Genomic DNA, 25,981 nt, shown 5'->3' with positions numbered 1-25,981 from the left:
GATACGTCAATTAAGATGACGGCTCAATAAATATCGATGATTGCGGAAAAACCCTAATGGAAATCTTTTTCACAGAAAAGATGTGTATCAATTACACAACCTCCTGCTCTGATACCAATTGATGGGATTAAAATAACTTTTAATCTATGAAGATCGATTAGATCTTGAACAAGTATAAGTATAAGAAACAGCAACAGCGCAATAATAATAGCAAACCAGAGAACAATATTAAGAACACAACAGCTTGAATCAATCGTGTTGAATGATTAAATAAAATCCTTAGAAGAGCTCGATTAAGAACATCAACTGTAAAGGATTAGAAGATTACAAGAAAAACAATAGCGTAAGGCTCTTGAATGCTAAAACTGAAATCTTGAATCTTAACCTAATATGCATGCAAGCATTAACTTAAATACTAAGCATAAAAGGCTCTCGGTTGGACAGGCCCAAACCGGAGAATACAAGGCTAATCTAACGAGCCCAAAAGACGCAACATCTAATAGAATTTCAGCCCAACATTCAAAAATTGATTTTGTTGCAGGATCATAAAACTTATAACCCCTGGATCGTTCAGAATAGCCAATGAAGTAGCTGCTAATGGTTTTGGAGTCCAATTTCTTTTCATTCGGCCTATAAGGCCTTGCCTCAGCTGGACATCCCCAGATACGAAGATGAGTTAAACAAGGCTTTTTCCCTGTCCAAAGCTCATAAGGTGTTTTCACAGCTGCTTTAGTTGGTACTCTATTAAGAATGTAAGCTGTAGTCTTAAGTGCTTCACCCCAGAGTGGCTCTGGTAAAGTAGAATGACTTATCATACTCCTTACCATATCCTTAAGAGTTCTGTTGCGTCTTTCAGATACCCCATTCATGCTAGGCGAACCTGGCATTGTGTACTGAGGGACGATTCCACATTCCTCTAGGAATTTAGCAAAAGGTCCTGGACGTTGTTCACCTGATCCGTCATATCTGCCATAGTACTCACCACCACGGTCAGATCTTACACATTTAATCTTTTTATTAAGTTAGTTCTCAACTTCAAGTTTAAAAGATTTAAACACTTCCAGTGACTGAGATTTTTCATGAATAAGATATAGATACCCATAACGTGAGTAATCGTCTATGAATGATATAAAATATTGTTGACCATTCCATGAAGCCGAAGGGAATGGTCCACAAATATCTGTATGTATCAATTCTAAGACATCTGAAGACCTAGTGGCATCTAATCTTTTGGTTTTTGTCTGTTTTCCCTTGATGCATTCAACACAAATTTTTAAATCTGTGAAGTTGAGGTTACTTAGCACTCCATCTGACACAAGCCTATCAATTCTCATTTTTGAGATGTGGCCTAAGCGTTTGTGCCATAATGTTGCCGAATTTTCATTATTTAATTTTCGCTTAGTACCACGTGAATCCACGTGCAAGGTTTCATTATATGAAGTAACAATATCAAGCATATATAACTTATCACAATACGTTAGAGAACCAGTACCGATAACATTTGAATTTAAAGACAAACTAAATTCACCATTTCCAAAAGAACAATAATAACCAGATTTATCCAATTTAGAAACAGAAACCAAATTGCGTCTAAAAGACGGTACAATGCAAGTGTTTTGAAAATCCAAATAAAAGCCAGTATCTAGTAATAAACGAAATGTGCCAATTGCTTTGACTTCAACCTGCTTTCCATCACCCACATAGATATATCTTTCAACATCATTTGGTTTTCGGTAGTTCAGGCAACCCTGCATAGAGACACTTATGTGAGTAGTAGCACCAGAATCTATCCACCAAGTATTTCTAGGTACAGAAACTAAATTAACCTCAGAACAGACCAAAGCACGGATTATACCTTTCTTAACTCGCCAAGCATGGTATTTTGGACAATCCGGCTTCAAGTGACTAGGTTCTTGACAAAAGAAGCATTTAGGAGGTCCCGATTCCTTTTTCTTTTGATCATTGCCTAAATGTTGTTTCTTTTGCATTGGTCCCTTAGTAGCAGCTTCTTTTCTCTTTCTTTTGCCCTTACCTTTAGAGGTACTAGCAAAATGAGCACTTTCAGTTGTTTCCTGCTTCATCCTTTCTTCTTCTTGCACACAAAAGGAAATGAGCTCATTAAGAGTCCATTTATCCCTTTGGCAGTTGTAACTGACCTTGAACTGATTAAATTGTGCAGGAAGAGAAAGTAATACCAAATGAACTAGAAAATCATCAGAAATTTCTAGTTTCAATGCCTTAAGTTTTGAAGCAAGATGAGACATCTCCATGATGTGCTCCCTTATGTTTCCTTTTCCTTTATACTTCATTGAAATCATCTTTTGCAAAAAAGAACTTGTTTCAGCCTTATCATTTTTTGCAAAACGTTGTTCAATTTCAGCAAGAAAATCTTTAGCATTAATAGACTGCTCGTTTGCACCTCTAAAGGCTTCTGGAACGCCGCGCTTAATGATCATTAGACTCATGCGATTTGAGCGATCCCAATTTTCAGCATCCCTTTTATTTTCCATTGAACTTGTGGCAGTAAGGATGGGTTGCTCAATCCGAAGTGCAAGGTCAAGATCCATGCAGCCGAGAACTAACATAATGTTCTCTTTCCATTCCTTGAACTTAGTCCCATTGAGAACTGGAATGTGATTCAAATTGGAAGATATTATGCCACAATTAGCATTTGCTGTATTTCAGAACAAAATATTAATTAGTTTTTATGCTCATTAAACCATAACTATAATCAATAAAATTCAAATTATGACATCACAAGGTATCAACACAACATTAATATCAAGTCCTTGAACAACAATATTAACTTTTTAAGAGATATCTTGTTATAGTAGTAAAAATATTGACAATAAAACATGTTAATTAATAAGCCCCTCTTTGGATTGACTAATTAATCACATGAAACCCAAAAATTATCATATATTTACCACTATATATATGTATGTTTATCCGACCAAATATTAACCTACCTTTGGGTCGATTAATATCCGCATTGACAAACACATAAACCATAAAAATTTAATAATAATATTTGACAATAATTCATCCCGTTTAACAAGCCCCTCTTTGGATTAACTTGTTAACGACATGTAACCAAAAATAATTGTCACATATTCATTATCATATTCGTGTTTATTCGGCAAAATATCAACCTACCTTTGGGTCGATTGGTATCCGCAATAATAAACACATAAACAGTAATATTTAGTTTCTTAGAAAATTAATTTTCACAAAAAAACATCACTTTGTGTCAATAAATTTGCCAAGAAAATAAATAATGTCATAACTGAATTTATTGACAACCAAAATAATTTCATAAAAACTGATAATAAATTCAAATATCATTTACAGTGCTTATCGAATAAAAATGTAGCTCTTTAATTAAATTGCATGCACACTAACGTAATTAAATTGTAGACATGCTGACAACAGTAAACATTATCACATAAAAAAAAAAAAAAACTGCTTTCTTAAATCATATACACTGCAAAGTCAAATAATAATAAAAGCTTAGAGAATATATGTGCATTATATGTACAGATCAAAACGAGAGATAATATAAACACAAAAGCTAAAGACATTTATTTATTTTAACAAAGTGCATGTATATGTGGTCTCCAAAACAACTTATGACTTCAAAACAAATTACAATCCACAAATATCTGCATGTTAATTTAAAGTTGTATTGGCACAAATAATATTTATTAATTTTATCTAATATGTACAAAAATATCAATAGCCATTCACAAAAGACAAATATATATATATATATATATATATATATATATATATATATATATATATATATATATATATATATATATATATATATATATATGGAAAAGTGAATATACCCTTAAGGGTATATAAGCTTAGCTACCCAAACCCATTATAATACGTCATTTTGTTTAATATATTCATTATAATGTTCTTAAACTTTAACCATTGAATTGATTTATTTTCAAAATTTTCGAAATTTCATTATTATCTTCCTTTTACATCACATCTTTTTGCCGAACACCTACTAGGCTATATATATTATAGTTGAAAATGAAAATTATGTAAGAGGAATATAAATGTGAAATTGATAAAAATCTTGGAAGTAAATCAACTTAGAAGTTGAATTATAAGAACATTGGACAATTACAATGTATATATATGATATAAAACGATGTAGTATAGTGAGTTTGGGTACCTAAGCTTATATACCCTTAAGGGTATATTCACTTTTCCCATATATATATATATATATATATATATATATATATATATATATATATATATATATATATATATATATATATATATATATATATATATATAAACATAATACATAGAGTTGGCATGACAGAATAGTCACTTTCAAACTTATTAGTCAAACGTTTGTTTGGACAACTTTAAAGCAATGTCAGTAACAAAGGGTAAAAAGCAAATATATATTACATCCTTCATTATTCGTGACAATCAAAGAAAAATCAAGCATCTGTTAAAATAAATAGTTCTCGACGTAACGAAGAATAGGTATGTTTCAAATATAATGATAGAGATCTTAAAACAACATAAAATTTCTATTATCAAATTCGAGAAAAGCTCTGATACCAATTGTTAGATTTATTAACTTATTCTATATATGCGGAAGCTTTCAAGACCAGATCTTAAACTCGAATCTGGATAAAAGAAAATAGTGAAGGAGATTGTGTACCTGCTTCCATTGAAGCTTTTGGATCTGAAGAACAAGCTTGGTTTTCCACTTGATCTCAAGACAACTCTAAGAACCCTTTGCACTCAAGAAAAAACGAATTTGTGAATTAATTTCATCCCCTTTGATTTGCTCCTCATCATATATATTTATAGATGGAGATAAACCCTAATGTAAGAGATGTAAGGGATCTTGAGGATCTTGAGTCAAACCGGGAACTCAAGCCACAAATGGTAAGTGAATATCAGTCCATCAACAATCTTATACACTTGCCATAATATTTGGATTTAAATGATAACAATATATATGTTCATTTATAGAATGCTCCCATGATTTTCTAACATTAAGTGCATAAATTACGGGTTTTAGTTTCATATTTCAGATTTATGGAGATGGGGAGGTATTTTATCAACTGATATTGGCTTTCTTAATCATCAGTCATCTATGATTTGTATGTTGTCGCTTCACCTCTTTCTAATTTATATTTTAACTTGATTTTTAGGACTCCGGTGATGTCGACGCTACCATCCCCACCGTTTGTTTCGATCGTCACTCTCCAAGTAAGATTTCACATAAGCTTTCAATCACTTTCTTTATCTCCCTTCTATACATCATGTTTTCTCTGTTCTTTGGCTTTTTTAGGTCTGCTAACTCATCCTTTGGGTTCTCGCCAGTAACCTCCTTAGATCGGTTAGTTTCCTCGAAATCTAAAAGATGTAACCATTGTTAATTAATTCACATAAATTTAAATCTTTCATCTATTATCAATCTGAGTCGATTCAATCTTCGGACCTAATATGGAACCTTATAATCATTGTCAATTAATTCACAGAAATTTGAATCTTTCATCTATTATCAATGTGTGGTTTGTTGGAGTGTTCAGACATGTGTCTGGTTTGATTACAAATGTCTTGCTCTTGCAGCATACTTCTAATTATATTTCTTCCTATTTTTGCTCTAATTTTTCTTCTTATTACTTCTTTAAAAATGAATAAGGACAGGTAGACCACCTAAGTTGCAAGGAAGGGTAAGCTGAAACTGTTTCTTTTTTATATCTTCGTTTTTTTTCTTCTTTAAATTACATTTTGACAAAAGTTTGGTGTATTTGACAAATTTGGTTTTCAAAAAGGGTGGTGTCGTCATATGAAATCTCTATTACATCATCAAGAATAACGGAATTGGGTAGAACCCATAAAGTTCATGCTAATCGGCTTTGAGGCATATTAGATACAACCCAAGAGCCAACCACCATGAATTTTCAGGTCTTCATTTTTAAGTATTGTTGGATTTTGATAATTGGATCATGCTTATCATTGTCTACTAATTCAAGCCTCGTAAACATTTTATTCTTGGTGAGAAAAAGGCCTCAGACTATTCAAGGTAAGTATAATGCTATTATGATTAAAATTTAAAGTAAATTGCCTAATTTAGTGAACCAAGTAAAGTACGTTCCTATCTTCTGCAATCCATTATCATTATTACATAAAAAGTTGATCTATTGGTTATTTGAGGAAGAAATGTACTTATATTTTTTTTATAATAGGAATGTGCTACATTCTTTACTTGCAACATATTGCTATTACCGGTAAAAAAAAAGTGTAAGTACATTGCTTTTGTGAGTAAAAGAATCAATTACATTGCTAATGGGAGGCTACAAGCCTACAACAAAATGAACACCAATACATACAGCTACGTTGCTATTTCTTACCTTTAAACTGAAAAAGGATAAATACAAGAAATAACAACCTACTTATTTTATAGTGTGATCATTTGTGATGGATGGCTCATTAATTGATTGGTTTTTTCTTTCATTAGGTATGGATAAAACCAGCAGGAACATCAGATCTGATGCTTTTTATAATACATGTTTTTTTGTATTTTTATATTTTTATATTTGATGTCTATTTATAGCAATAAACTTGCAGTTTTAATTTTTCAATAGCAATGAACTTGTAAGGCTAATGTATTTTTATATTACGTCTATTAACAACAATGAACTTCCAGTTTTAATATTTTAATAACATTGAACTTACAGATTTGATGCATTTAAAAAAATGTCTATTTTTTTATTTTTGATGTTTATTAATAGCATTTAACTTGTAATTGTAAACTTCTAATAATAATAATAATCTTGCAGGTTTGATGACGTTAAGGAGATGTCGGAGCTGTTGTGATTGACCGATGATGAGATGAGGGAAGGATCTATGTATTTGTGTATTTCTTTCTTTTACTCTTTGATGACCAAGTGTCAACCTGAGAACTTTATTTCCCTTTCTGTTGGATGTAGTCAGCCAACTTGTGAAACATGATTCTCATTGTAAAATGAACTGGTTGAAAGAGAAAACATGTGGCAGAAGTAAACGAGTTGTAGAGGAAGGATAACTAAAGAAAGTTTAAGCATTTATTGATTTATTATATAGCCCAAGCATGACATTTACTTTTTTTTCTTTTATATTACTACGTTTTCTATAAAATACCAAAATAAAAAGTGTTGTCATTTTTTGTCTTACCTGATGCATTAGACTGTGGGGACTGGGGAGTGGGCGCGGCTTATCCACACTCTTTGCCACATAGGCAGGGGAACAACCCCCCCCCCCCCCTATGCGGTTTGGGGTGAGATTTCGCCACACCTCTCCCTTATACTACCTCGAAATCTGATTGGTTTCTCTCTTCTGTGACCATCTGATTGGTTGCTCCCCTTTATTTTGTTATTATTAAAAGGAAGAATTTCGTATATGCCCTTATTAAGTGTCTAAATATCGTATTTGCCCGAATTAAGTTCTAAATATCATATTTGTCCTTTTTAATCTTTTAAAATATCGGATTTACCAAAATCTATTTTTTTAATAGTTTTTAATATTTATTAATGTTTTTTTTATTTTAAAATCATTAAAAGTGAAAGAAAAAACAAAATGGACCATTTTGCCCTTTACTTCTATAATGCTAGAAGTCTTCACAAGAAACCATAAGGACGCATTTGGAAATTATAAGCATGACACTTGCATCTGCACCTGCAGAAGGTTCTATTGTTCATGATTCATGTGGAGTTTTTTTTTGGTTGTTGGGAAAGGTTTCATGAGGGATAAAAACGGCAGCATGTTTGTAGGTTTGCCCACCTCGATCCAAGTTTCAAGTGGAAGTAAGTCTTGTTTTTAGGCAGATTCTTCAATTAATCATTCAAGAAAAGGAAGAAGGAAACCCACAATTCTCATTCTCGAAGCAATATTCAATCAGTCATGAACTTGACAGAGCAGGTGTTGTGCTTACAGTTTGCAAAGGTGTAAACTGATGGTTCGAAACAGAGTTTATTTTCACAAAATAAAAAAATAGAGACCTTAGCCAAATGTGGTGATCTTCATCTTCGAAAGCCCATCTAAGAATCTATTTTTATTCATGTTAATCTGCACATAATTGTTGGGTCGTGTTTTGTTATGTATTGCATCGATTGGGCTCGCTAGTTAGTCCAGTTTTATAACTCCGGTTTGGGCCTGTCCAACCGTGAGCTTGATAGGGTTTATTATAAATATAGGTGCTTGCATGCATCTTAAAGATAGAGAGGACTGAAATGATAGTAACAAAAGAATAGATCGTTCAGAGTAGTTTCATTATCGTTCTTGTAACCCTAAATCCTCTACAGCGGAAGTTCTTAGTCGAGCTCTGCTGAGGATTGTTTGAATCAATCATTCGACATATTGTGATTCAACTTTGTCTTGTTTATTGTTTATGTTCTTCATACTACCTGTTACAAAGATCCAATCGATCTTCAAGTTTATTTAATAACTTATCAATTGGTATCAGAGCAGGAGGCTGTGTAATTCATACACTTCTTTTCTGTTAAAAAGGTTATTCGATCAAGCATGGACGAGTCACAATCCAATCCCATCAACATCTCAAACAGCATTGGATCAACGACAAAGATTCCCATCCTTTACACCCAAGATTACGAGGTCTGGGCACATCACTTTGAAGATTATGTCATCGGATCTTAGGACAATGGATATCTCATCTAGGAAGCAATAGTATCTGGACCATTCGCTCATTCAGCAACTTCAAGAATTATTAAAACTCAGAAGGAGTATAATGATCTTTTGAAAGACGTTAAAGATATTGCTCAAGATGAAAAAGATAAATTTCAGTGCAATATTAAAGCATTGAGACTAATCAGATTCGCTCTTCAATCTGACACTTTCAGGCTAGTGAGTTCATGTAGCACTGCCAAAGAAATATGGGATAGGCTGCGAGAGTTATATTCTACGGATGAAGATCTCGAGCATTCCATTCAAACCTTGCTTTTGTCCGAATTTGGTGAATTCAAGCAGAGTCCTGAAGAAACTGTAACTCAAACGTTTGATCGCTTCAATCATCTTCTTAGTAAGATGATTAAACATGATATTGAAAGGAAGTTGATTGAACAAAAGGTTACATTTTTGAACGGTCTCAGATCTGAGTGGAGAGCGGTTGTGTCCACTGTTAAAGCGCATGAGCAATTCAAATCTTACTCTTTAGCGAAACTGCTAGGGATTTTGAAATCTCAAGAAAACATTGTGTTACAGGAGAAAAATGTGGTTTCAAGCTTGGGATCATTGGCCTTTCTGTCCAAAAGAAAAACTGTGATGGAAGATGAAGACCTCAACCTAGAGGATTATGACCTTACCTCTGAAGACTATGCAATGATGGTCTCAAACCCAAAGAAGTTCATCAAGAAAAGGTTCCCTACAAATAAGAACCGAAATTGGCAGGGAAGTTACAGTTCTGAAAAGGTTAGGGAAGAACCGAAAGCAGAAGAACCAAAGAAGGAACCGAAAGCTGAAGGAGATTCGGGTGTGAGCTGCTATTACTGTGGAGGAAAGAACCACTATGCCAAAGATTGTGTTCTCAAGAAAATGGAAGAAAAGGATGAGGAAAAAGACGAAGAAACTGTGCTGTTGAAAAAGCTGGAAGAAATCAAAAGAAAGAAATCCACTGCTAACCTCTCTATGAATGCTTTAATTGTGCAGGGTTCGGTAGCGGATGATGAGTTCGGTGGCGTGGAAGTCTGGTCAACTGATTCTGAAGACGATGAAGTCAGGAAGCCTTCTCATGGAAAGGCCTATGTTGCAAAAGGTGAAGGGAGCGGTGGAAAGTGTTTAATGGTGTCAGATGTGTCTCAGATGAGGGGATACAACATGGATGGTGGGAATGAAGACACAAAGGAGCGAGAGGACTTGTGCTTCACAACAAAACCTCTCAGCGTATAGTTTAACGAGCTTGATGAATTAATCAAGAAGGTACAATCAGTTTTTGTTTCATTCAAAGTTCCACAAAGTTCATATGAAAAGGAATTAAAAAATGTCAATTCAAGAATCTCCCATCTAGACAGCAGTTTAACTCAAACACGAGTTACCAATTCTAACCTAACTGACCAAATAAGCAGGGTATCTTCAAAGAGTGAGGAACGAAGGATGTGGATCGAGCTAAAGGAGTCGGAGTTAATCAAATCCAAGGATGAAAACATTTATTTACAAAGAGACAATTTAAAACTTTTAAAACAGAGAAATGTCTTTTGTTTAATTGCTAAGCGTCTTTACACTAATATCACTCAACTTTATTTAAACTGTGAAATAGAGCAGAAAATTCATCGCATGATTTTGCCCTTCCTTGAGTTTAAGGAGGATGAAATTGACGCTGAAGCATATAACTGTGAAAGTGTTGTTTTGTCTGAGGATGTTAACCCGACATATATGTATGGTCTAGACAAAATCGAATCTTTCATAAAGTCCAAGGACCATAAAGATATGTTGAAAAATCTTTTGGATGAAAATGATAAACTAAAACAAAGAACCGAAACCATACAAAAGTTTGACTCATTAAATGCAAACCTGAGCTTATAAAATAAAATTGATGTTGAAAATGCATCTGAGCTCAATGAGGACGATGATATGAGTGAAATTTCTGTTGAAGACACAGTTGACTGTTCCGAGTTTGTCAAGAGCGAACCCGAAAACCACAAAAATCTTATTTCAGAAAATTCTGTGGAGTTTGCTCGTCTGTCCCAACAAAAGTCCCCGATCCTTGAAGAAAAGGCTGTTGTATACCAAAAGGTGAGAACAACTCCAAATCAGGTGTATAAAGTCACAGGCGTAACAGAACATCAGACTGCGGAACTCACAGCCATTGTAAACAAAGACAATGCTGATGGCTGCGATGAGTTCTTCTGGTCAGCTCCCATCGACAATGCTGACGAAACAGTAGGTCTGTCTGAAAGGACTTCATGGAAAACCAAAGGCAGATATGTGCCAGAGCCTTTGAACAAGCCTGATAGCTTCGACGTGCCAAGTACTAGTGGTACAAAAGATGTTCCTGAAGAAAAAGGAGTTCCTGTAAAAGAAGTCACTCCTTCAAGCGAAACTTCGTCAGTTCAAAGTGAACCTGCTGACAGTTGCAAAAACAAAAAGCAAATGTCCATCGTCAGCTGAAGCAGGTGAGAAATCAGAAACAGCAAAGGAATCAGAGATACAAGAAGAATCTCTCTGAAAGAAAACAGTTTTGGCGATCTCAAAATGCCCATTTCTCTTATCATGACAGAAATTTAAAGTCAGAGAAAAACACTGTTAGGTCACAAGAAAGTCATAACAACCGAAGAGAGAGGTTCGGTTATGAAGGTCAAAACAACCGAAAGGATACGTTCAGTTCTGAAAAATTTGACAACCGAAAGCAAAGGTTCGGTTCAGAAAACACTATCTACCGAAAGCAGAGGTTCGGTTCCGAGAGCAAAAGAGACAAAAGATCTAGGTTCGGTCCCACTAATGATCAAAAACAAAAAGGTCACTTAGAATCTCAAGTCAAGAACTCATCTCAGTCTAACTTCTCTCATTCTTCTTTTTCTAATTCTTCTAATTCCTCTCAATCTCATTCTGTTAATACTCAAAATCCAAAATCTTCAACAGATTTGAAAGGAAAATCGAAGGTTTCCTCAGTAAAAACCGATCAAAAGCATTCCAATGTCCCAGTGCCTAAACCTGAATCCAAATCGACTGTAACAAATCCCAATAAAATTAAGGTTTTCACCATTAAAAAGAAAGATGAAACAACTTTAATAAAAAGAACATATCTTGTTGACATCTCTCTTACTATTCCTGTTCCTATGAAAGGCTCACGTGGACCCAAGAAACTTTGGGTTCCTAAATCTGCTTAATTTTTGCAGGTTATCAGTGACGAGCAGTTTGACGAAGAATGGTATATTGACAGTGGCTGCTCGCGTCACATGACAGGAAGGAAGGAAGAGCTGAGGGAATTTCGGTCTCTTTCAAACGGTGGAAATGTCAAGTTCGGGAACAACTCCTTCGGAACCATAAAAGGCTATGGAATGATTACAAATGACGATTTTACTATTAGGAAGGTTGCATACGTTGAAGGCCTACAGCACAACCTCATCAGTGTATCTCAGCTTGTTGGAGGTACCGGTCTCAAGGTTTCATTCGATGATGAGGGTTCGGAAATAATTGAGAAGAAAACGAAAAGAATCATTCTCAAATCGGAGCACAAAGGCAAAATGTTTCCCCTGAACCTCAAACCCATCAAAGGAAATCCAGCTATCTGCCTGTTATCCAAAGCACAATCCAACGAAAGCTGGCTGTGGCACCGAAGGCCCTCTCATCTCAACTTCAAGGATATCAACAAACTTGTCACAGGTGGTCATGTTCGAGGTCTTCCATTACTCAAATTCGATCGATAACATTTATGTGCTGCGTGTGAAATGAGGAAGCAGAGTCGTCAGAGTCACCCATCGATTGTAAACACTAAAGTCGTTGAACCATTAGAGTTAATTCACATTGACTTGTGTGGTCCATCATCTATCGAAAGCATCGGCGGTAGCAAGTATATTCTTGTCATCGTTGATGATTTCTCGCGTTTTACATGGGTGTTCTTTCTGAAGCACAAATCTGAAGCGACTCTCAAGCTGAAGACGTTTATCAAGCAGATTGAAGTACAACTAAAGAAAGTCGTTCGCAAAATCAGGAGCGACAATGGGCTGGAGTTCAAAAATAAAGAATTCGAACAATTCTTAGCCGATAAAGGAACTAGTCATAACTTCTCAGCTCCCTACACTCCTCAACAAAACGGGATTGTCGATAGACGAAACCGATCTTTGTGTGAAGCGGCCGGAAGCATGCTAAGTTTTGCTTCTTTACCTTTATATTTTGGGCTGATGCTATTGCTGCTACTTGTTTTACGCAGAACAGGTCATATCTGAATAAGCGATTCACTCTCACTCCTTATGAGATCATCAACAACAGGAAGCCAAATGTCAAATTTTTCCATGTGTTTGGTTCTCGGTGCTTCATCTTCAATTCTAAAGAACATCGTAACAAGTTCGATGTCAAAGCCGATGAAGGGATATTTCTGGGCTATTCTCTCACTTCTAAAGCGTACAGGGTATTAAACAAGCGCTCGAGGAAAATAGAAGAGACTTATTACGTGACTTTTGATGATAGCTATGTCAAAAAGCTAAAGGCCAATGAAGACACAGCTGGAGAAATCTTTCCTCAAACTGGCCAAGTCACAGCCTCAATCGCAAACCTCTTTGAGAAATTTGTCGAGTTATTTGATGAACCAGAGAAGGCCACTCTCTCAGAAGCCAGTGCAACAGACAACAGAGTAGATCATCTGAAGCAACTTGTTGAAGATGCTACAAAGCGAATGAATGATGGAGTATCATGTTCCAACGAACCTCCACAACAGAATGCTTCAGTTGATGGGGAGGATTCATCTTCGTCATCACAACTGAGCTCACATATTGAGGGGGAGAACAGTTCTCAAGCTGCTCCCGAATGCACCTCACCAACCGAAAGTGTCACACCAACCAAAAGTGCCACACCAACCGAAAGTGCCACACCAGCCGAAAGTGCCTCACCACCCGAAGGTGCATCAACACCCGAAAGCTTAGCACCACCAGAAACCTCTGTAGCTCAAGATACTCAAGAAATACCTGAAAGCTTATCTGTCGAGGGGAAGAATGCTGATATGCTTTATGACGATGAAAGTCAATCCGAACTAGAAGAGATGGTGAACGCTGAATTAGATCCATCTTATGATCCAAATTACCCTCCTCTTGTCAAATGGACCAAGGATCATCCTGTCTCGCAGGTTGTCGGTAATGTCTCTGAGAAGGTCCTGACCCGATCACAACTAAAGGCAAAACAAACTTCCTTATTTTCAAAAGTAGAATTTTGTATGTTTAACTCCTTCGTCTCAAAAGTTGAACCAAAGACAGTTAACACTGCTCTTGATCACTCCGATTGGGTTCAAGCTATGCAAGATGAACTAAATGAATTCGAAAGGAATAAAGTTTGACGTCTCATTCCAACTCCTCAAGATGCCTCAGTTGTTGGTCTTAAATGGGTCTTCAGAAATAAGATGGACAAAGAAGGGAACGTGATACGAAACAAAGCACATATGGTAGTGAAAGGATACTGTCAAGAGGAAGGAATCGACTATGAAGAAACTTTCGCTCCTGTTGCTAGGCTGGAATCAGTTAGAATATTTCTTGCCTATGCTGCACATAAAAACTTTGAGGTCTACCAAATGGATGTCAAGTGTGCATTTCTAAATGGAGAACTCGAAGAAACCGTGTACATGGAGCAACCTCCTGGATTCGTAAATGAAAGGTATCCTAATCACTGTTACATTTTGGACAAAGCCGTATATGGACTGAAACAAGCTCCGAGGGCCTGGTATGAAACGCTAACCAAGTTTTTAAAGATGTCCAAATTCAAACAAGGTTCGGTTGACCCAACCTTCTTTCGTAAGAAGGAAGGTAACCACCTTATGATTGTTCAAATTTATGTCGATGATATCGTCTTTGGCTCAACGAATCCTAGCTTAACGGCTGAATTCAGAAAGTTGATGGAGACTAAATTTGAAATGAGCTCAATGGGTCCAATTAACTTTTTCCTTGGTTTAAATATTAGACAGGGACCCGAAGGCATCTTTATCAATCAGGAAGCTTACACGAAGACTCTCCTTGCAAAATTTGGCATGATGGGAGATTCAAAGGTTAAAGTTCCAATGGCGTTCGGCACCAAGCTTACTCCATCATTGGATAAGCCAGCAGTTGATATTACGCTATATCGCCAGATGATCGGTTCACTGATGTATCTTACTGCTAGCAGGCCTGATATCATGTTCTCTGTTTGTTACTGTGCTAGATTTCAGGCGAATCCGCGTGAACCTCATATGCTTGCAGTGAAGAACATACTCCGTTATCTCAAGCAAACTACCTCTTTAGGCCTATGGTATCCATCCAACTCAGGCTTCTTCGTTCAAGCCTACTCAGATGCAGACCTTGGAGGTTGTGGACTAGACAGGAAAAGCACCACGGGAGGCTGTCAATTCCTAGACGGAAAGTTAGTTAGTTGGCAATCAAAGAAACAAACCTGTGTGTCTTTATCTACAGCTGAAGCGGAATACATTGCAGCTGCCTCCTGTACCTCTCAAGTGATTTGGATCCAAAGTCAACTCCGGGACTATGGACTCAATATGAAAAAGATCCCACTATATTGTGACTCTGAAAGTGCAATTAGGATCTGTCATAACCCAGTTCAACACTCGAAGACTAAGCACATAGCACTGAGGTATCACTTCATTAAAGATCATGTGGAAGATGGGAATGTCGAAATTCATTTTGTTCGAACCACTGATCAACTGGCTGACATCTTCACCAAAGCCCTTCCTGAAGCGTCGTTCAACAAAATTCTACAAGGGCTAGACATGATGGAATCAGAGTCAGTACCACAAATCACCTCTCAAACACAAAAGTAAGAAGCGAAATAGACCGAACGTTCGGGTTCGACTCTTGTACTCATGTACCGAAATGAACCGAACACTCGGGTTCGGTTGGATAACCTGCTTTTCGCTCATCGATCAAAGGTGATTTTCTTGGTTGTAAACTTCATGTATCATTGTTCCAAACTCATTTTTCTTATTGTCAAAAGTATTCCCTTTTTGAAAATCTATTTTCTTTGGTAACCGAAATAGACCGAACGTTCGGGTTCGGTTCCTCAATTTTTCTCACCCGAAATAGACCGAACGCTCGGGTTCGGTTCCAAAGTTTTTCACAACCGAAATAGACCGAACGCTCGGGTTCGGTTCCAAAGTTTTTTTTTACTTTTTATTTTCTTTCTCAGTCTTATTTTTTTTTATTTTATTTATTTTATTTTATTTATTTCTTTCTTTTCCCTATTATTTATCAAAAAAAATTCCAAAAATATTTTTCTTAATATATAATTTCAAAAACTCCAAAAATATTTTGTTCTTTATTTCCTTTTTGGCTTTAATTTTCTTTGTGTGTTTGTTTATGGGGAAATTGTTAAATTAGTTAAGTGTCCCTAGAAGCATGTTGTTGTATGTGTCCAAAGCCTCACTTGATTCTGAATAACATGCCTTACTGACTTGGTATAAACAAACCTTGTCTTCCTAATTAGGCTTTCTTATTTATTCTAATCATGAGCTACCTAACTCTCTTCTCACATGAGATAAGAGTTTTCTTCTTGGTCCAGTTTTTCACAGCAGAGGTACTTTGTTTTCTTACACCATCTAAATTGCATTTCACCATCACTTTCGTTTCACAAAAGTAACCCTTGAGACTCTCAGAAATTACCACTGAGGTTTATGGTTACACAATTTCTGTGTTTATGATCTTAGTTTCGTGTCACTACGATCTAAGTGAAACCCAAAATTCATTACCCAATACGAATTGACGGTGAACAATTAATTTGCTCTAGTTTTCACTAATGAATTGACGTCCGTACCTCCTTGAAATCTCAAATTTTCTTTTGTGTGATTCCTATGAAATTGTTAACACCCATAACATTTCTTCCCTTGGGATCCAGTTTTTAAATATTTGTTGAGTTTTTTTTTGAAATGTCCTAGACAATTTAAATTATTCCCAACCTACTTGTTCAACAGACTACACCGGTCTCACAAGTACTTCGTTCACTTTCTATCTTATATCAAGATTAGGAATGTTGAATCGAAGAGAAAGCCACCCTAATAAGCCTAATTAAAAGAAGCCTTTCAACACTTCTTAACAAGTGTTTGATCGTCATTCAACGGGAAACCACACCAACACTTTAAGGTCTCTCTTGACTTTGAAGGAAGAGATTCGTGCCCGGGATCATCTGATTCGTGTCTTTATTGACATCACATTTTTTCCAAAAATTATTGCTTTATTTCTTTTCTTTTACACCCTCAGCACGAAAATCTTTGATTTTCCAAAATTCAGGTTCTATTAATTACAAGGTATTTCTTGGATTGGAGTCGATTAAAGGCTGTGGTTGATTTTAATCCACGTGGCCATATTTTTCAAAAGATGCCGTTACAATTTAAAGGGATAAGATGAAGACATGTTGACTCAGGCGGGAGTCTAATCGATTTGATTTCAAACGGCGTAAAAAGGGCATGCGTGAGAATCGGAAACGTTTAATCTCCAAGCGACGCAAGAAAGGCGCGTGTGAATCTAAAATGGTTCATATCCAAACGGCGCTTGATGAGAGGCGTGTTCTTTGGTATCTGACACTCTCTCTCATGCGTGATCATCGGCTACCCCAACTGTCACGCATCAGTCAACTCTGGAAAACTCTTCGTTTTTCGATAGAAGATTTGGGAAGATCTTTCTCTCTCCTTACCCCACAGTATAAAAGGCAACATCCTCTACCATTTACCTCTTTACTGCAATTAAAATTCCCAGAGCGCAAGAAATCCCTGAACCTTCATTGTTCATCATCTTCTCCACTTTCTTCAAGCAATGGCAGATTCATCTTCAGTTCACGCAACATCCCACATTTTGCCTATTCGCCCACAACAAAGCCTGATAATCGATTTATCCCCTCACGTTTACGATGCCTTCATGTTCCCGATTATCGAGTGCTTGAAGTTTTCGCCGATTTCTCCTGCACTTACAAGAGCAGAATCAGTTCCGATGGAGTTCTTGTCGCAGATCTTTGCGACGGCTCACTACGACAAGGTCGTTGATCGAATCTTCTTCGACATCTTTCAGCACAAAGCCTCGATTTCAAAGCAAAGATTTTGCTCGCTGTTAGGGTTTGAACCTGATTCCTCGAGGGTTAACCCAGAATCGATTCCCATGGGGCATTTGTTCAACATGTTTTACAACATGGGTTACACGGAGGTGCTTTCTTCAGTCGCCAAGTTCAAGAAGTCGTGTCTACCGCCACAGTGGAACGGGATGTTCACTGTTCTATTCAAAGGATTATCTGAAAGAAGATCTGGATCTGATGGTGCTAGCCGGTTGTTTTTGTCGATAATGTATGGTGTCTACAATGGCATCAACATGGATTATGGGTCTATTCTGTGGCAACAACTCATCCAGAGTCTCTCCTCTACCTCCAGACACTCTGAAATTTCCTACGCCAGGTTCTGGACTTTGGTCACGAAGTGGGTGATGGACAAGTACAACGTCCCCGTTTTTGCTGGTGCTCCAATGTCTTCGATTGGTACATTTCACACCACGAAGATCATTATTTCAGACGCTTCCAAGTTTCCATTCAGCGGTTCAATTCCGGAAACCATGTATGGAGATGTTCCTGCTGACAGTCGGATTATACAGACGTACAAAGGATTCAAGCATTCTGGTCCGAGGGATCTCACTCCGGAGATGTTGAAGTCTATTCATGACGCCGACAAGCCTGCTCGAAGAGGCAAGAAGGCTGATAAAGGGAAACAGGTGGCGAAAGGGGCTAAAGGCCCTTCTCCAAAGAAGAGAAAACCAACCAAGGCTGCTCAGTCTCCACAGCCAAAACGCCGAAAAACTCAGCCGAAGCGAAAGCTGATCATCGCTTCCTCCTCAAGCGAGTCTGAGGGTGAGAGTTCGGATTCTGACGATTCTCCAAGAGGCAACACTCCACCCAGATCTCCTACCCCTGAAATTCAAATCCCTCCTTCTCCAATTCCCTCTCCTCCTAAAACTATTCCTACTTCTATTCCCACCATAAACCCCTTTACATACATTCCAAACACTTCAATCCCAATGCCAACACCAATATTCACCGAAGCCACTACAACATCCACTGCAGATGTTCGAGCCAACGTATCTGATACGAGGGTTCATACTGATGCACCCGAAACCACCCCAGCACCCGAAACCACAAACACAACCGAAACCCCAAAAGCACCTGAACCTACCCCTACACCTATACCCGAAACAACCCAACCTGAACCTACCCATACTTCAGCTCCACCAGCTTCACCACCACCACCTTCTCTTGGTCATGTTTCAGAGGGTGACGAACCATTCCTTGGCGGGGAAAATATGACGTTTGACTTGGTCTACTATAGTCCATTTCAAATGCAGAGCGATGATGATGACGACGCTCCGGTTACAAAGAAACATCTCAAGGAGCTCCATGACAAGGTTGACTTGCTCATTGCCTCTTCTTCCACGTCTCAATCATCACTTTCTGAAGCTGCAGTTCAGAAGATTGTTGATGCTTTCTCAAAGGCTCAGCAAGATTCTCTCGCTTCTGCAACCTCCGCCATTGATGCCTCAACAAAATCCTGTCAGGCTGCGACCGAAAAAGTCGATAAACTATTTTTTGATGCCTCTATCCTGTTAAAGTCTTTACAGGAGAGTGCAAATGCTGCGAAGACTACGTTGGAACCGATTGTTCAACAGTTGGCCACGTCTGTCTCTATTGAGTTGAAGTCCTTCGCTTCATTTCGTCAAACGCTCTCAGACGACAACTCAGCATTTCGTGCTACTATTGACGAACGTCTCTCAAAGCTCCAAGCCGATTTGGCTGCTGAGAACTCGTTGATGGATGTTTTAGCCAGAAAGACCACCGCTATGAAGGTCAAGAGCGTTCAACTCTCTAACTCTCAATAGGAGGTTGATTATCTTCGGTCCGAAAGGGAGGTGATTAAATCGTGTGTTTCGGATGTCCACTCAGCCATCCCAAACATCCTCGAAGCACATGATCCTATCCTTAACTATTCTGTGAGGCGTACTCTTGCAGAGAAGCTTGCTCCTGCCCTTACCATGTTAAGCAAAATCGAAGGGTTACTTGATTTCGTGTCCATTCCGAAACAAGGGGGAGAGAAGGAGTCTGTATCCCAACCACCTTATTCCTCAAAGGCAACTCACACTACCGAACCTCCTCCAGTAGGCCAAGCCTCCGGTTCGGGTGTGAAAGACAAAGGAAAAAATGTTGCTGAGGAAGAAGACAAAGAAACCATTGCCGACTTGTTAAAGCGTAGAAGTCGATGCAATAAGGCTGATGTCAATGCTCGTGTGGCAAAAGAGGCTAAAGAAGCTGAACGAAAACAGAAGGAAGCCAACGACCTTCTTGAGAGTAGGAAAACTCTTTTTCCTGTCTGGACTCTCGAGAGGATGATAAAAGAAGCCATTGACACTCCGAGCATCTTGTGGCTGGAACCTGTTATTTCACTTGACTGTTCCAACACTGTCGATTCTCAGTTCGACATGCCACTGACCCGAAAGGCGTTCATCTTTCACGCCTTCTCCAACGTTTCCGAGTTCCCTCATCCTCATCCACAGGTTGATCGGGACTTGATTAATTTCTATCTGAAAGCTGCTCAACCTCCATATCAGACTTGGAGCGCTCAGAAGATTATCAACGTTCGGGTCTTGAAGTCGTACACTGAAGGGAACTTCATTAACGTTCGGTTCAAGGTGCTTCGGGGATCTGCCAAAACCGAACATGCCATTTTTTTAGCAGATCTTCCGAACCTCAATCCCCATGATTGGATAATCTTGCACAACATCCTTCTGACCAATGAAGTTGAATATGGTCCGATCATCGACCATCTCAAGAGGATGCTGGTGTGCTACATCATGGAAGTTGCACTGATGGATCAGGAGATAGCAAGCGTCTTCAAGAAGAAACCAAAAATCTCTCCTGTTGGCTCGGCCAGTGATCTGAACCAAATGCAGATGGGCAGAATTGATTCAAGAAGGAATTCTGTCATGTTCACTAGGAACGAAGGACATAAATGTCTTTTTGCCTTAGCTGATAAACATCTGTACACCACTACTTTCCTAGAGCATATTTTGGGGATCATCCACAGATGCAAGCAAAACTCAACGGATGATGTTAAGTACTTCGACGACATGATACATTGGTACATTCGGTTCAAACAGACTATTCTCGCCCTAATCACACGTCTGTTTGATACTGTAAAGAAGACACCCGCTGCTGGCCCAAGCAAGAAGAAGAAGTAGTCTCGCTCCAATTTGACGCAAAGGGGGAGATTGTTGGGTCGTGTTTTGTTATGTATTGCGTCGATTGGGCTTGCTAATTAGTCCAGTTTTGTAACTCCGGTTTGGGCCTGTCCAACCGTGAGCTTGATAGGGTTTATTATAAATATAGGTGCTTGCATGCATCTTAAAGATAGAGAGAACTGAAACGATAGTAACAAAAGAATAGATCGTTCAGAGTAGTTTCATTATCGTTCTTGTAACCCTAAATCCTCTACAGCGGAAGTTCTTAGTCGAGCTCTGCTGAGGATTGTTTGAATCAATCATTCGACATATTGTGATTCAACTTTGTCTTGTTTATTGTTTATGTTCTTCATACTACCTGTTACAAAGATCCAATCGATCTTCAAGTTTATTTAATAACTTATCAATAATTTCATCAAGCTTGTTTATATTTTAAACTTTCATCAACTATAGCAGAGGAAACAAAGCTCTGTTCTTTACCATTTTCGCTTCAGGGTCTATGCTCATAACAACGTTGATAAATTCTCCATCTAAAAATGGGACTCGAGCTTTTATCTGTGTTATGTAAATCAAGATTCCAGAGGACTTAAATAACAACCTAAATAGGAAAAAAACTTGAGTGTGATGGTCAAAGATGAAGATACCTTGCGATTAATCACACTCACATCAGGAAAAGTTTCCTGGAGTAATACTTCATCTGTTTGATTATGTTGCCAAAAAGAAGGGAAAATAAGGAAAATGGCATATTATATGGAGCTCAATACTTCTTCTGTTTGATTATATTGCCAAAAAGAAGGACGTATTACCTGGAGATCATTAACTACTGAAAGAAAGAATATGGCCAGAGGCAAAAAGGAAGACGACAAAGTGAGCAACAAAGTTCGTAAGGAAGAAGGCAAATGCATAAAACCAAGGATATGTGGATATTTCCTTCCTTTTAGAAGTAAAGGGTAAAATGGTCCATTTTGTTTTTCTTTAATTTTAATAATTATAAAATATAAAAATGGATTATTAAACATTAAAAACTATTAAAAAAATTGATTTTAATAAATCCGATATTTTAAAAGATTAAAGATGACATATATGATATTTATAGTTTAAGCGGCGCAAATATGATATTTAGACGTTGAATAAGGGTATATACGAAATTCTCCATTACTAAAATTAAATTGATAAAAAAAAAAAATAAAGTGTGGCACCACTCTTTGGGTGTGTCAAGGAATCACACTTTTGTAATAAAATCTAACGTGACGCCTATTTAGCAGTGAAGGAAGTACAGTTTCAGTAGCACCACTTCTTCCTGTCTTAGACAAAACCAGAAAAAACCAAATGAATTGTCAATTTCTAAAGTGAATAGGAAAGGGTGCCATTTGACGTTTTTTTTTTTTTTTTGCTTTTTTCGTTCGACTTTGTATCCTAAAATTGCCCCCTAAAATTGTGCATTGGTTGTTGCTGAAATTTAGAACTTGGAGACTTTGTATCCTAAAATTGCCACCTAAAATTGTGCATTGGTTGTTGCTGAAATTTAGAACTCCTCCAAGAAATATGCATATATGTTATAAATAGAAATCTCAATAGTAAATGAATCCTTTGACAACCTTTTATTTCAACGAACTGCACAATTTATATTTTGTGTTCTCTTAAACCATTTATTTTTATCGGTTAGTTGATGTATTATGTCACAGATAACGCCAAAGATGGATTCTACTGTTTTAGACATGTACTTTCTTTTCGACACAACATTTTTGTAAGTGAAACACATCATCGAACGAAATTATGCACCCCCGTTGCTTTGCACTGGTACATATATATATATATATATATATATATATATATATATATATACATATATATATATATATATATATATATATATATATATATATATGTCTTAATAAAATGAAATTTCTTTTTAGCAAACCTTTTTATTATTATATAACAACTCATTGACAGCCTAACGAGTGTTTTATTTAGATTCCATAATTTTGAAGTATATATTTATTTAAAAGAAACTCAAACGGAAAAACTTTATTAAAAAAAAATACGAATTTTTTATTTTTAGCTAAAAACTTAATCCAAAAATTACTTTAATTAGTTATTAAAAATTTAAATATTTTTTATATATTCTATATGTTTATATAAATTTAAAATATTTAAACTAATTTTTCTAAAAGATTTTTACAAAAATAAAAATCTTAACTTTAGCTAGTTTCAAAATACCAACTAATTTTTGGGAAAGTATCCCAGAAAATAAAACAAATCAGATTTAACATTACCACAACAATATTCAAAGGCTCATATTTTAAAGAAGTTTCATATATCAAAAAAAGGAGCGACATTCCATTCGATTCCATTCCTTTTAATTCTTAGGTAGTAAAACTATTTACATTTTTATCCCCGATATAGAAAGGGACACCAACCCTACACTACAAACTAAACTACCATATCTATCCATCTATACTTTACCATTTACTACTATCTACCTATTAACATAAATAAACCTTACAATTTCATCATCTTCTTCTTCCACCATTACCAAAACTAGTAAAATTCCATTCACATACTTACCCAAAAACAGATCCCCCACAAGACAAAGACATCAACAGAAAAGCAGCTTGTTCTACTTCCCCTAATTTCTTATACTCCTTTTCAACCCTTTCTCCCTTCACCTTCTTCATCATCCGAGATCTCCGCCGCTGCAACACCACCACCTCTTTTCCGACCGCCACCACCTTTATCCTCAACCGCTTTCTCATCCCAACAACCTCATCGGAGTACAAGGCGGCGCTCGTTGAACAAGAGGATGAACTCGAAGACGACGGTGAAAACGGAGCTTGTTTCTCGATTCTCTTATCTGATCCATTCGGACTCCTCTTCTTCCTGTACCTAATTCCACAAGCATTGCATAGCGACTGTGTAGCAAAAACAGAAACAAAAACAAATTTGTTTATGCAACTTGATTAGATCGTGATTTGAAGAATAAAGGAAAAATGAAATCAAAATCGAATCAATTAATCGAACCTTCGGACCAGCAGGACCGCTTCTCCACAACGGTGTTTTGGAGGTTTTGCAATCAACGCAGAGTTTCTCTTCACAACTTACTGATTCCTGAGAAATCAAAACAGAAAGAAAAATAAAACGATCAAGAACTTATCTTCGAGCTTTGAAAGTATCAATTAGCGATTGAAGATCGAGTGTGTGTATAACTGTATATACCATTTCTGTTGTGTTGATTGTAGTTTGGTTTCTGAAAATCAGAATCCAAATCGGATACCGAAACTTGAAATCAGAATCAGAGAGTTTGAAGGAGAAGACGAATAACTGAGCATATGAGAGATGAGAATGGCGGCGGAGGTGAGTGGTGGCGCAACCATATAAAAGAACCGACAGTGACAGAGTATCGTGAAGTATTAAATAGTGGGATAAAGGGGGTGGGAAAAATGATGATGATCGGACGACTGAGAATTGAAGATGGAAAGAGAAAGAACCCTAACCAAGGACAAGGGTATGTGATGTGACGAAAGTGACCTTGGGAGAGTCACCTGCTAAAATATGTGAAAGGACACTGGGCCCATTATATGGCGCGAATGCCCACGTGTCACCGTTTATGAATGCCAAAATGCAGTCAGCATGAATTAGAAATAAAATAAGACTCTTATCTACTAATGCCTCTCATCGAATAATTTCATTTATTTAACTTTTTTTTTTCTTTTTACTTGTTTGCTTGTTTTTATAAAATTATTTGTCCGTTCTAAAAAATTTAACTTTTTTTACACAAAAATAACAAAAAGGTTCGTATATACAAAAATTCATAAATATGTGTGTATCAATTAGTCAACATATTACAGAAAACAAAACAAGGAGTGTTAATCGGAAAAAAAATGAAAATTTATTGGATTTTTTAAACAACTAAATATATAAAAAAACAAAGCACGATGACTAACAAAAACTATCTTACCTTAAATATGCAAAAAAAATTATGTTAACAATCTTCCAATCGACGTGAATATCCGAAATTCGAATATCTTCTTAGTCTTTGTTCATATTCATCTTGCTACCCATTTGATCAAAATAAATGACAAAATTAAGAGATGTGATTAAAAAAGAAAATTAATGATGTCCACGCTTAATTATTCTGGAAAATATTTATATTATGTATAAGCAAAATGTAAGAGAATATTTAATTTTTTCAAAAAAATAATACCCACTCAGTTTAGCCTCTATCTAAAAATAGTCATTATTATCTTTTAGACTCATCGGAGTGGGATTCGGTCACACTCGGCAAATCGGAGGTTGACTTGGCAAGCACCGTGCCACCACCTCGGTGCGCTCTACTCGGCATCGATACTCGGCTAGTTTCTACTAAGTTTGAAAGCCCCCTCCAACCAATGAGTAATTGCTTTTTTTATTTGTTTTTTTTAATAACTATAAATATAACTCAACATTCATTCACATACCACATCAAAACCTTCTTCAACATTCTCTCTAATAATGTCATCTTCATCTTCTTCATCGTTGGGTTTTTCTGATGTGTTGCTTGAATCGATTATAGAGGTCATTTAAGAGCCTGAACATAAGATAGAAGAACTACGTCAACAAAATATCAATAATGTTCATCGTAAAAAAAGGTTCGTACAAAGAAATCGTGAGGCCGCTCATCAATGCCTCATGCAAGATTATTTTGAAGAAACCGTGACTTTTCAAGGATTATTATTTTCATCGGCGGTTTCTGTATGCAAAAACATATGTTTCAGCATGTCGTCAATGACGTTATGGCAGTGTGTCCATATTTTCAATAATGAGCAGATGCTAGAGGTATAGTTGGTTTTACCCCTTTACAAAAATGCATCGCCGCACTTCGTCAACTAGCATATATCACTTCCCTCAATCCACTAGATAAGAATCTTAGGATGTTCGGACATACTGCACGACAAAGCCTTCATAAATTTTGTAAGTATGTCATTATATTGTACGGTCCATGATATTTGTTCAAACTTACTTGTAGTGACATCCATCAATTATATGTTCATAATTCATGTAACATC

The 25,981-nt window shown here is 36.8% G+C and overlaps 1 protein-coding gene across 1 annotated transcript; it reads right to left on the bottom strand.

Moving 5' to 3' along the window:
- Positions 1-23,234: 23,234 nt before the first annotated feature.
- On the bottom strand, positions 23,235-24,412 carry LOC111921191 (GATA transcription factor 16). Its single transcript, XM_023916758.3, has 3 exons — positions 24,153-24,412; positions 23,958-24,044; positions 23,235-23,848 (listed from the first exon to the last, which is right to left on the bottom strand). Exons 1-3 carry the CDS (start codon positions 24,153-24,155, stop codon positions 23,501-23,503), a joined length of 438 nt encoding a protein of 145 aa, XP_023772526.1. The 5' UTR covers positions 24,156-24,412; the 3' UTR covers positions 23,235-23,500.
- Between the last annotated feature and the right edge of the window lie 1,569 nt (positions 24,413-25,981).

Source organism: Lactuca sativa, chromosome 7 (assembly GCF_002870075.4).
Source record: "Lactuca sativa cultivar Salinas chromosome 7, Lsat_Salinas_v11, whole genome shotgun sequence".
NCBI lineage: Eukaryota > Viridiplantae > Streptophyta > Magnoliopsida > Asterales > Asteraceae > Lactuca > Lactuca sativa.
The sequence above is the reverse complement of the archived record's forward strand: the minus strand, read 5'-3'. Positions and strand labels throughout refer to the sequence as shown.